The sequence below is a fragment of the Oryx dammah genome, unplaced genomic scaffold (genome assembly GCF_014754425.2).
Source record: "Oryx dammah isolate SB20612 unplaced genomic scaffold, SCBI_Odam_1.1 HiC_scaffold_17, whole genome shotgun sequence".
NCBI classification, from domain to species: Eukaryota; Metazoa; Chordata; class Mammalia; order Artiodactyla; family Bovidae; genus Oryx; species Oryx dammah.
The window spans coordinates 49,430,004-49,442,280 of NW_024070201.1; the positions used below are offsets into that span (position 1 = coordinate 49,430,004).

General features: G+C 59.7%; 1 protein-coding gene across 12 annotated transcripts in view; it reads right to left on the reverse strand.

The window, feature by feature from the left end:
• The window catches only part of NUMA1 (nuclear mitotic apparatus protein 1), a 69,479-nt gene that overhangs the window by 2,542 nt on the left and 54,660 nt on the right, over positions 1 to 12,277 (reverse strand). For 9 of the 12 annotated variants that reach the window (XM_040258717.1, XM_040258718.1, XM_040258721.1 and 6 more), the window contains 11 exons: positions 12,114 to 12,231; positions 11,676 to 11,816; positions 10,448 to 10,570; positions 6,898 to 10,296; positions 6,381 to 6,422; positions 4,905 to 4,973; positions 3,476 to 3,586; positions 3,175 to 3,393; positions 2,914 to 3,071; positions 1,458 to 1,713; positions 310 to 538 (listed from right to left, as the gene is read on the reverse strand). In XM_040258717.1, the coding sequence (XP_040114651.1) occupies positions 310 to 538; positions 1,458 to 1,713; positions 2,914 to 3,071; positions 3,175 to 3,393; positions 3,476 to 3,586; positions 4,905 to 4,973; positions 6,381 to 6,422; positions 6,898 to 10,296; positions 10,448 to 10,570; positions 11,676 to 11,816; positions 12,114 to 12,231 (4,865 nt within the window). The remainder of the gene's footprint in view (positions 1 to 309; positions 539 to 1,457; positions 1,714 to 2,913; positions 3,072 to 3,174; positions 3,394 to 3,475; positions 3,587 to 4,904; positions 4,974 to 6,380; positions 6,423 to 6,897; positions 10,297 to 10,447; positions 10,571 to 11,675; positions 11,817 to 12,113; positions 12,232 to 12,277) is intronic. The other 3 variants (XM_040258726.1, XM_040258727.1, XM_040258728.1) reach the window with 3 other exon arrangements.

The following is a 12,277-nucleotide window of genomic DNA, read 5'->3' on the forward strand; positions in this document are numbered from 1 at the left end:
GAATCCACACCCAGAGAGCTCCCTGAAGGCAAGGAATCTGAGGATAGATCCCTGGCAGTCTGGCCCCCTGGCAGCCCCTCCCCACCTGAGAAGGGGCCTGGAGCACTCCTGTGCAGGGAATCCCCCGCCCCTCATGAAGCCTTCGGCTGAGAATGACTGACATCAGCCTTACTGCCTAGCACAGCCCCTGGGTGAACAACAGGTTAGGGAGGAGGGGGGTGAGGTGCTGGATCGCGGCTTGTCCTTTGGCTGTGTCAGGATCTGTCTCCAGTTTCATGTTTGGGTGTCAGGCCCCCACAGTCCCCTCACCTGGAGGGGCCCCACTGGACATCCCGGCCTGGGAACGGCGAGCAGAGCTGCGAGTGGTGGGCCGGTAGCCAGGCAGGCTGAGCAGAGTGGAGTTGCCGTCGTCGGGAGAGCCCAGGCGGGCTAGAGACTGGGTGGAGGAGGCGGCTCTCGGGCCTGCCTGGGAAGCCGGGGCTGACTGTGTGCTGTAGAAGGAGGCGTTGGCACTGTCTGGATCCTCCACGTCCAGCTTCTGGAAGAGAGGATGCACCTGCTGCATCAGGGCTGGGCCCTGATGTCCTGGGACATCCCTGGCGGCCTACCAGCTGAGACTGAACCTAGTGCAGGGGTGTTTGATCCCTGGTCAGGGAACTAGATCCCACATGCCGCAACTAAGACCCCCCACCAAGCATATCAACATTTTTTGAAAAAGCCTCTCATTTCCTTTCCCAGAGCGCCTCAGATCCCATGGCTGCCCATGTCCACACTGCTTTGCATGGGGTGCTCAGCTGCCCATCTGCAAGAAATGGGCCTTGTTAATCCCACACAAGGTGCTGAGGCTGTCAGGACTCCTGTCCATTGTTCCGTTGAGTCTGTTAACAATGCTCTGAGGGAGGGTGGGCCAAGAGCCTCAGGCTGTCTTAGTGACTGGCCTGAGGGTCACAGCAGGGGACAGAGCTGGAGCTGGACCCCGGGTCTCCTGAGCGCATCAGGCTTGTCCCACAGGTCCCTCTGACCAAGCACACCAAGGGACCATCTTTTAGAACTTCAGTTTCTTGGTAGCTGAAGTGCTCCCCTCCTCTCTTCCCCAACTTCCTTGGGATGTGGAAACAAGACCAGAGCCCCACGCAGGCAGGCAGGCAGCCCCCTGAGCAGCACAATGTATCTGTCACCCAGGGTGCGTGCTGGGAGCCTTCTCTGCGTTGTCCCCTTGAGCCTGCACAGGGTCGCTACTGTACACAGCATGGCAGCCTGTCAGTGAACAGGCAGCCAAGGCCAGCCCAGCCCCTTTCTACGGGAGGCCAAAGCAAGTCACCGCTCTGCAGCTCTCATCTGGGTATGGGCCAGTCAGCCCTGCCCCCTCTGGAGGCGGTTTTGGAGACCTGATGGAGAGAGGCCCTGGAGAGGAAGCAAGCAGTGCTGTCCTACAGCCCCATTCCCAGCAGCCTGACCTTGCTGACCTTGGTCATGGTGATGTTGATGATCTGTGTGGTGCGCCTACGAGCAGAGCGGGTCTTCCGGCTTGAGTCCAGGGAGATGTCCCCCAGGGAGTCCAGGCTGCTCTCCAGGGGGGCCTGACCCCGAGCGGGGATGGGCGTGAAGTAGAGGCTCTCCAGGGACTCCACTTTGGGGGGCAGACGCTGGGAGATGGGGGAGGCTGGCTCTCCAGGGATGCTGGTGCCCTCTGGCTGGGTGCGAGGCAACTTGCTGTGGGGAAAAAGCTGCTGAGACACCATTCCTGGGGCTACACCACATTTTGTCCATCCCTTTGTTCCAGTGACATTTATTATAAGACCACCAGGTCAAGCACCCCACCCTCTGATTTTTCGGAGGTACCAAGAAGAGTCCTTGACTGGGACCCTGCCTTCCATCTGCTCCGTCGTTGGTGAGCCCACCCACCCCATGGTGCCCTGAGCTCAATACAGGCAACTCCCAGACCCTGCTCTCCAGACCCTCCCAGACACAGCCCCAGACTGCCCCTCTGGAGTCCACAATGACATGTCCCAAACCAAGTCCACTGTCTGTTCCTCCTCTATTTCCTATTACAGCCAACACGAAGCTGGGGGGAGCAACCTCCAGCCAGCCTCCATCTCTTCCCTTTCCTGCAAGCCCAAGAGCCCCCTAACCACACCCCACTCCTCTCCTTCCCTGTCTACCTCGTCCCCTCTCACCTTGACTACAACAGCCTCTGAGAGACCCATGGTGGTGACAAGCTAGGACTCAAGCCAGGCTGCCTGGGGTCAAGCCTAGCCCTGCCACTGTGGGACCCCAGGCTGTCCCAGTTTCCTCTGTGAAAGCAGATAATCATAGACTCTACCTCAGAGAATTGTTATAGGATAAATGAATTCATATTTCTCAGGTATATTTAACAGTATCTCTGGCACATATAAAGCGTTTAACATAATAATACATTTATTGTTCTCATTAAAGTCTCAGTTTTCCCTATCAGGATAGGTAGGCTAAGATGCAAAACTGACCATGTGCTCAACTGCAAACCCTTCTGAGGCCCCTCAGTGCCTTTAGGATCAGGTCTAAACGCCAGCCTCCTTCAATGGGGGTCCAGCCTGGGCCCAAGCCCTCCCCACTTCACTGTCCAGCCAGGCTCCTCCTCAGCCTTTGCTGCTGTTATCACTCTTCTCGGTCCATGGGACACACACCTACAGTTTCTTTCAAGACTCAAGAGCGGGAGTGACAGCCTCCATGAAGCCTCTTCTGACCACTCATTTCTTCTCATTCCCGCTATGCTACATACAAGCATCTGGCCTAATACCTCTAATATGTCATCCTCCTCTAAGAACAAGCTTCCAGAGGGCAAAGGGTTCCCATCTTCCTCTCTCATAGCCCCAGTGCCCAGGAGGCTGCCTGAGCACAGCAGGCGGACAACAGGGAGGAAGGGTGCCCCCTGACCTGGTGACAGAGAGAGGGGTCCCCTCCTCGCAGCTCAGATCCAGGCTGTCAATACTCAAGTCCAGCTGAGGCTTCGCCTGGGGCTCCCGGCTCTTCAAGGCGTCAGTCGCCACCTGGAACTTGCCCAGGTCCCGAAGCTGCTGGTCGGCATGGGCAACCTGGGAAAGGGGGCGGGGAGAGAGTGAAGGCAGGCCTCAGCAGGGTGGCTGCGGAGAGCAAGGCACCGGAGGCCAGTGTGCCGGCGCGCGGCCGGAGCCTCACCTGTGCCTCCAGGCTGCGCACCTGGGCCGTGAGGTGGCGGCAGGCCTGCTCGGCGTCCTTGGTCTTCAGCCCGGCCTGCTGCAGCTCCCGGCCCAGCCGATCCGCTTCTGCCCGCAGCTCCTTGTTCTCCGTCTGCAGCTGCTCCAGGCCCCGCAGCTGCTCCTGCAGCTCTTGGTTCTGCTGCTTCTTGGCATCATAATGAGTCTTGGCCTTCTCCATCTGGGTGGGTAGAAGGGCGAGTGGGTGGTGGGGTCGGAGAAGTGGGGGGCACAGGGGCCGGGGCTGGGGCCGGGCTCCTCACCTGTAGCTTATAGTGCTCAGCCGCCTGCTCCTTCTGGCTCAGCTGGGCCTGCAGCTCGCTCAGCTGGGCCTGGAGGCGCTGGACCTCCTGCAGGCTCTCACCGCCCTGGGCCTGGAAAGAGGAAAGAAAGTGATGGCCACTGGTCTCTCTGCCTCACCCAAATCCACCTACCCCCAGCCTCCTGGGCTCCACGCTGTTTACAGATCCCTGCATGTCCTCTGAGGACACACAACAGGCCTTTGGGCCCCTCCCAGCTGCAGCCTGAGCACCACACACCCCTCCGAGTCCAGATGCTACAGGAGCTTTTCCTATCCAGACAGTGCCCTTTCTGGAAGAGTTCTGGCAGCCTGCCTTTGCCTTGACACCAGGCACAAGCTACCTCACCCTCCCTCCATGAGGCTAGTCTCCCAGGAGGAAAGGCACTGACCCCCAGGAACACCAGGGGTCTAGACACAGCCTGTGTGCTGAGGACACAAGAACTCGTTTCTCCTCAAAACCACTCTGGGAACTAACTTTAGCTCCACTTCACAGATGAAGAAACTGAGTTCAGAGACTGAAAGCACACTGGTCATGGGGACTAAACAGCAGAGTAAGATTGGAGCCTCTGCCCACCTGACTCTGAAGCCGGTGGGCTCATTTATGCTGCGGGCACCGCCTCCCAGACAGACCACAGACTCCTTGGGCGCAGGATCTGTCCTTGGCGGCTTCTCTGTCCACCCGCAATCTGCGCCAGCAAGTGCTAAGTCTGTAGCAGGCACTGGCCAGGGCCAACCAGCCTTACCTCCTGACCCCCCAGCACCAGGAAGGGCCCCGAGAGGAGTGAACTCCGCCTGTTTGTCAGCATGACTGTGACATGGTGTGGAAGCACAGGGCAATGAGCTGGGCAAACAGCTCTGAGCTCCACCCACTCCTGTGACCCTCCTGGGGCCACTGGGAACAAGTTCCTTTGCCCTTAACTAAAAGCTGTGAAGCCTGGAGTTGCAAAAAAGCAAATATTAAACCAAAGAAGGTGATACCACGGAAAGCATTAAGAACACTCAGCTGCGCTGTAGTACTCAATGTCACTAACACTCATCCCTGAGGTTAAACAGCACAACCCAGCTGAAGCCTCTGCAGAGCTGTACATGTTCTGATCTGCCCTGTCCAGTATGGTGGCCACTAGCCACACACGGCTACTGAGCTACGGAAACATGGCTAGCGTGACTGAGAAACTGAATTTTTTATTTAAATAACCACACATGGCTAGTGGCTACTGCAGCAGACAGTGAAGGTCTGCGGGTTGCGAGCCACTCTGGTCTCTCAGGAGCTCACAGACACACAGGCAGGGCTCCTGAGGCTGCCAGGCCCCAGGGTGGCCCAGCCAGGGCTCAGAGCTTCCCTCCCTGCTCCCTTGAGCCGATGAGGGCAGGCCTATCCCCTGCTGTCCCACCTTCAGTTTCTGCTGCTGCGCCTTGCTGGCTTGCTCATGGTCAGCTAGCTTCTTGCTCAGTTCTTCCACCTGGGGCAGGAAGGCAAGAGGAGAGACACTCAGGGGGCCTTCTGCTGAAGGTCCAGACAAATTATGGGGTTTCCCCAAGCCAGTCCCCAGTGTCCCCATAAGAAACTCAGGGCCGCCCTGGCTGGTGGGCAGGACCTGAGTGACGTGACCCAATGCAAGTGCTGTCAGAGTCACCTGCCCGCGCTTGCCTCCAGCCCCTGCTTCAGAGACAGAGGCGGCGGGGCCACTCGGGAGCTGACACCCCACCACGACTTACCACCGCCATTCCCAGCCCCAACCGTCCCACGGCAGGACAGGAACAGGGGACCCTGTCTATAACGCCAGCAGACACACAAATGACTACCCCACCCCACCCCGCCCCGCAAGAAACTGCCAGAGCAAAAGCCCAACTGCTCGGACCTCTCCTCGACATGCACAGGCCATTAGGGCTGGCGCTAGCGGTGTGGTGGCTGTGATTAGCACTGGGGTCAGGCAGCTGGAAGACGAGAGCAGGGTAGCACACATATTCCACGCCCACCCCACCCCCACAGAGAGGAAGGGCTCAGGGCGGAAGGGGACAAGAGGGCGCATGGCAGCTACAGACGCTCCTGGCTCCCCCGGGGCTTTCTGGGAGCTCAAGCATGATCAGTGAAGGCAAAAGGCGGGAGCTCCATTGCTAACTGTTTGCTCTTCCATCTGACCTTCCCCATCATCTCAGGCTCCCTGGAGGAGGGGATGGGAGGAGAGGAGGGCTCAGCTCCTCAGCAGGCCCCAGATGATGGGGTAGGAAAGGGGGTAGAGGAAGGGGGCGCCCACTAAATGCCAGTTTGATAGCTTTGATGTCTAGGGCAGCACCCTGGTGAGGGCGAGGCTGTCAGACCTCACCTCCTCTCAAGCTTGGCCTTCCTGCTCCCAGACATCTCTGTTATGCTGGAGGTTAAAAACCCCAGAGGGTGATGGGCAAGCGTCCTGAGCTCAAGGCCCTGGTAATCTGTGGGGGCCGCCTGGCACATCACCTTTCTGGCTTCTGCAGGGAAGAAGGGAGCTGTGCTACACCAGGCCTGTGGCCAAACTGTAAGTCCCCACAGCTGAGTACCCAAACTGGGAGCAGGACTTGGAGGTCTGGGAGTCCCAAGGGCAGGCTGTCTCTGGACCTGGTACAGGAAAGACGAAGCCTGCCCTACCCCTCGTCCCTGACAGATGATGAGAGTACAGACGGGTGGAGAGGCCGACCTGGGATGGGTGGGGCAGGGCCTGAGAGGGCCCAGCACACCGCACTCCGGGACGGCCTGGGTTCCACGGCGTGACCCTGCCCCTTCACAAACAGTTCACAACAGGAGCCCACGGAGGCAAGCTGCAGCCGGGGTCATGCACCGAGACCAGTCACCGCTTAAGCAGCCAGCATTTATCGAGGACCTCAGGTATTACCTGCTTAGTCTGCTCTCTCTGAAATAACTCTAGCTGCTCCACCTGCGCATGGGGGAGCAACGGAGACAGCATGAGATGGGGGCCCAAAAGGCACCCGGCCCTGCTCCCGGGCTGACCTCACCGAGGCTCTGGTCTGCCCCCAAGGAACTAGGTGTCTAGCAGCCTCTTTAAATGCCATCTTGGCTCACTGGAGGCCCTGGTGGCTCTTGAGGCCTCCACTGTAAGTGTGCCTCCTCATGACAGAGTGCCTCAAGGGGCTGGCTGATGGCTCTCACAGCCTGCCTCACCAGAGACAGAGCCTTCGGGGAAGGGGAGGCTACTGAGAGTTTCTGTAGGCTAGCTGGGGCCACAGACACCCTGTACTAGCAGCTACCTCTCCTCCTGCCACCCAGACACTCTGGCATCACACGGGGATCAGAGGCCGGAGAATGTAGAGGGACAATGTCTCCATGTAGAGGGACAATGTCTCCGCCTCTCAGGTCTACTCTCCAGGGGTGTGGCTGAGCCAGGGCCTCACCTGGGCAGTGAGTTTCTGCCTCTCCTCCTGGAAACGCTGCCTCTCCTCCAGGACCTTGGCCTTGGCACCCTCGTACTTGGCGGTCATCACCTCCAGCTCTCGGGCAGTGCTCTGCGCTTCCCGCTGCATCTCAGTCAGACGGGTCTCGGCATCAGCACGCACAGCTGCCAGCTCCTGGCTGTACTTCTCGCGGGCCTGGTCCAGCTCCACCTCCAGAAACTGCCGGCCGAGGCTGGCCCGCTCGCCCAGCCCGCGGTTCTCCTCTGCCAGCAGGCCGTGAGCCTTCTTCAGCATGCTCAGCTGCTCCACGTAGCTGGCCTTCTCCGCTCGCAGCTGCTGGGCCACACGCTCCTGCTCTGCCACCTTCTGCCGCAGAGGCAGCAGCTCCCCAAGCTCGCGCTGGGCCCGCAGCAGCTCTGCCCGCAACCCGCCAGCCGCCTGCTTGCTTTGCTCCAGCTCCTCCCGGTGGCGCTTCTCGGCAGCGGCCTGCTCAGCCTGCAGTTGCTGGCATAGGTGCTTGACAGGCAGCAGCTCGCTCACCAGGGCCTGTGTGCTGGTGTGCTCCAGCTGCAGGGCCGAGAGGGCTTGCTCCTTCTGGAAGAACTTTTCCTGCCAGGCCTTTAACTCTTGGCCCAGCTCCTCTGCTCGCTCCGCCTGTGAGGCCAGCTCCTGCCGCAGGCTCTCAGAAGCCACCCGCTGCTTCTCAGCCTCCTCCCGGAGGGTCTGGACCTCCTCGCGCAGCGCGGAGCTGCGTTCCGCGGCCCTGGCGCTGCTGCTGGCGGTCTCCGCCTGGAGCAGGCGCAGCCGCTCTTCCAGCTTCTGACTCTTCTCTGACTCGGCAACCACAAGCCGCTTCAGCTCCTTGCTCTCGCCCTCCTTCTCCAGCACCTGGCGGTTCAGGATGGACACCTCCTCCTCCAAGCTGCTGATGAGGCTGTTTTTCCTCTCGGCCTCCTGCTGACCCCGGGCCACCTGGGCCTTCCACTCGTCCTCAGCTTTGCCGTGCTCCTGGGCCTTGGCGCGGAGCGTGGCCAACTCCCTCTGGGTTGAGGCTAAGGTGTCCTGACTGCTCCCCAGCTCCTGGGCCTTCTGCTCTAATTGGCCCCGCAGAGTCTTCAGAGTACTGGCCTGCTCCGCGTGGGCGGCGCGCTCAGACTCAAGGCTGTGCTCCAGGCTGGAGGCCTTCTCCTGGTACGCACGGGCCTGCTGTTCCAGCCGGCTCACCTCGGCCTGCAGAGCCTGCAGTTCAGAGCCTTCCGGGTCAGTCTTTCCAGTAGCCTTGGACTGGGTTCGCAATCCAGAAGCGTCTTCTTGGCTGGCTGTCCCAAGAGACTGCGGGCGCCCCTCCTCTTTCTTGGCCAGCTGTTCTTTCAGTCGCTCCACGGTTTGCTGAAGCTCCTTCAGTGCTGCCCCTTGGGCTGCCTCCTGCCCACGAAGCTTGGCCAGTTCCTGGTCCATCCCCTCCTTTTCCCTCAGGGCCTGCGCCAGTGCCTCCTGCAGGGCAGCAAACTCCACACGCTGCTCATTGAGTGCATTCTGCAGCCGCATCTCCAGTTCTGCCTTGGCGGCCTTCTCCAGGGCAAGGTCAGCTTGGGCCCGGCCCCGCTCCTGGGTCAGCCGTGCCACCTCCCTCTCCTGTTGCCCACGCTCCTCCTGCTGCTGCCCCTGGCTCTCCATCAGTGCGGCCCGCAGCCTCTCCAGCTCGCTACCCATCTGCTCAGCCTCGCGCTCCATAGCCTGCAGCGCGGCCTGCGTGCTGCAGAACGGGCGTCCCTGCTGCTCTTCCAGCCACTCTGACTCTCTTTCTCCTGCCCTGGGCGGCTCCTTGAGCAGCTCCGGGGAGGCCGTCTCCGGCTGCTCACCTGCCTTGCGCACCAAGGCCTCCAGGCGGGCCACCTCCTTGCTGGTGGCCGCCATCTTCTCCTGCAGGGTGGCAAGGTCAGTGGCGAGCTGCTGGGCCCTGCCCTCCTTCTCTTGGACCTGCTGCAGGGCCCTGGCCAGGCTGGCGTGAAGCTGAGCCAGCTCGTCCTGCTGCCGGCTGATCTGGAGCTCGCTGTGGGCCTCGATCCCCACCACCTTCTCCTTGGCCTCCTGCAGCTCCTGGCGGGCCTTCTCACATTCCTCCTTCAGGGTCATCAGCTGTTCCTGGAACATGGCGCCGTACTGAGCCTCCTCCTGCTGGCTGTCCTCATACCGCTCACGCCAGGTGGCCACCTCCTTGGCCAGCTGCTCACACTCACTCTCGGCCTCACGCTGGGAGGCTACAGCCTCGGCCAGCTCCTGCCGCAGGGCTTCTGTCTGGGCCTGATGGGCCTCCCCGAGCTGCTGTAACCGGGCCTCCAGCCCCTTGCGCCCAGCTCTCTCTTCTTCCAGCTCCTTCTGTCCCTGCTCGTGCTGCTCCACCAGGCTCTGCGTCTCCGCCTCCAACCTGCAGATGCACCGCTGCTGCTCTGCCAGGGTGTCTGCAGTCCTGCGCTTCTCCTCTTCCAGGCTGCCTGTGGTGGCCTTCAGGGACTCCTCCAGGGCCTGGACCTGCTCCCGGAGCTGGGCCTTCTCCTGGGCCACGCTTTCCCACTCGGTTGCTTTCTGCTGCTCAGACCTCAACTGGGCCTTCAGCTCTACTGCCCGGGCCTGTGCCTCACTCTGCTCCTGGCGGGCTGCCTCAACATGGGCACGGAGTTCCTCCACCTTCTGGCTCAGCTCCGCCTTCTCCTGCTGGGCCTGTGTCAGCGAGGTCTGGGCACCCTCCTGGGCTTCATGGGCGGTCCGCAGCTGCTCTTGCAGGACCTCCAACTTGGCAGCCTTCTCCTTCTCCACCGCCCCCAGCTGCTGGAGGGCTGCGTCTCTCTCTCGGAGAGCAGCCTCCCGCTCCTCGGCTGCAGCAGCCAGTTGCTGGGCCTGGTCTCGCCGCGTGGCCTCCTTCTCCATGGCAGCCTCTTCCAGCTGCCGCTCCTTGCGCTCCAGGCTGCTGCTCAGCTGCTCCACCTGCTGGCGAAGGCCCTGGGCAGCCTCTTCCTCCTGCCGGAGAGTCTGTGTGAGCTGCGCCTGCTCCGTTTGGGCCTTCTGCTTCAGGCCAGCCAGTTCCCCATCCCGCTGCTGCACAGCAGTGTTGAGGGTATCCAGCTCGGAGGTCAGTGTGGCCACCTGGGTGGACAGCCGGGCCACCTGAGCCTGAGAAGCCTGCTCCAGCTCCTCCTTGGCCTGGCTGAGGTTGGACAGGGAGCCCTGCAGCTCGGCAATCAGGCCGGCCAGCTGCTGCTTTTCTTCTTCAAAGTGGCTCCGCTCGGCGAGCAGCTTGGCTTCCCGCTGGCCCCGCTCAGTCTCCAGTGCTGCCACCCTGGCTTGAAGCTGGGTGTTGTCTGCAGCGAGAGTGGCTGCCTCTTGCTTGAGGGTTTCCAGCTGGTAAAATAGAGACAAACAGGGATCAGCACAACTCCTCGGTGCCCTCTGCCCCTCTGGGGATTGAGGACCACCAGGAACCTGAACATGGAGAGCACGGGTCAGCAGCCACCCCAGCCCACAGGTGTCACCGCTGCCCCTGAGTCCCTACCTGCAAGACATCGCCCAGCACCTCACCCTTCTCCTGGGGTGGGTTCTCCCGCAGCTGGGCCAAGTGTTCTTCCAGCTGTGAAAGCTTTCCCTGAAGGATTTCGTTCTTCTCTTCAAGGCATTTCTGGGAGTAAATGAGAGCCCCAGGTTAACAGAAATGAAACAGGCACCAGCTTGCCACACAAGCCCTCGTGAGCATCAACAAAACATTATTATCCCATTACCTTGTTACCAAGATCTCCTCTGGCCCCAACCTAGGGGAAAACTGGCAGAAACCAATGGAGACCTCACTTACCAGCCCCAGTCCCAAGGCTGAATTAAGTTGGGTGACCTGCTCATTCCTTCTCCAAGGCTGAGTTTACTTAAGATTTCCTCACTGTATACCCTTCCTTGGTCATGTCTTGGCTCTCAGAGTATCCAAACACTCATCAGCTTAAAAATATCCTGTCTGAACAGCAGTAGCCACAGCACCCCCTGGTCCCCTGCCCCTCCTCACCCCACTGTTTACTAAGCAACTACAATGGGCCAGGGCCTGTCTGAATCTACCCAACAGACAGGGAGGTAGCAACTACCATCCCTATTGTTTTTACAGAGTAAGAGCCCAAAGCTGACGAGTTAAGTGCCTTGTCCAGGGGCTACATGGTTACTAATACATGGCAGAGCTGCGTTCTTAAGAGCAAAATAATCTCAGTAACTTCACTTCATACCAGACAATGTGTGTTCAGTGCTCTACCTGCATTATCTTACAACAGATGACAAGGCAGCTACTAATTCTTTTTCCCATTTTAGGGAAAAGACGCTTAGAAAGAAGTCATTTCCAAGAGCCACACCTGTAAACAGCAGAGACAGGATATACAGGTATACTGAATCGAAGACCATTACAGCACACTATTAAGCCTTGAAGAGTAGTCAGCATAATTCCCAAAGGTCCCATAGTGCAAAGTGAAGTCGCTCAGTCGTGTCCAACTCTTTGCAACCACATGGACTACAGCCTACCAGGCTCCTCCGTCCATGGGATTTTCCAGGCAAGAATACTGGAGTGGGTTGCCATTTCCTTCTCTAGGAGATCTTCCCAACCCAGGGATTGAACCCGGGTCTCCTGCATTGGAGGTACACATTTTACCATCTGAGCCACTAGGGAAGTCCAAAGGTCCCATAGAGGTAAATGGCATTCAGCTTTGGGCACGTGGTCAAGGCCGTGGCCCTGACTTCCCGAAGCAGAGGGCTACCTTGTCCTGCAGAGCTGCGCCGAGCTCCTTCTCCAGATGCGCCTGCTTCTCCCTCCACTCCTGAGTGGCCCTGCTGTGTTCTTCTGTCAGTTCATTGAGCGCCCCCTGGAGTTGCTGCAGGTGACTGGCAAACTCCCGAAGCTGAGACAGACAAAAGGGAACCCCCGTCACCCAGGGTCAAAACTGCCAGAACCACTGCTGTCCGCCTGCTGAACTCCAGGGTCTGGACAGCTCCTGTTATCCTTCCAGCCCTCCTCAAGCCAAATGCAAGTAATCACATCTCTAACGCAGGACTACTAATCAAAATTTACAGCCACCAGCCGGTCCCTGGCAGTAGCCAATTAAGGAATGAGGACATTCTCCTCAACCCTCTGGGGGAACTGTCCAGACCAACTCAGCTGCACCTTCCAGGTGAGGACCAGAAACCCCAACTCTCACCTTAAAGGAAAGGTCCCCATTCTCCTCAGAAAGCTGGCTAATTCTGCGGTCCATCTGGCTCTTCTCTGTCTTCAGGTCCTGGCACTGCTTCAGAGCTTCGTGCAGCCGCACAGTGAGGCTGCGAGGGAGGGGGCAGTGAGGAGAGAGCACACGGCCGCTGCACC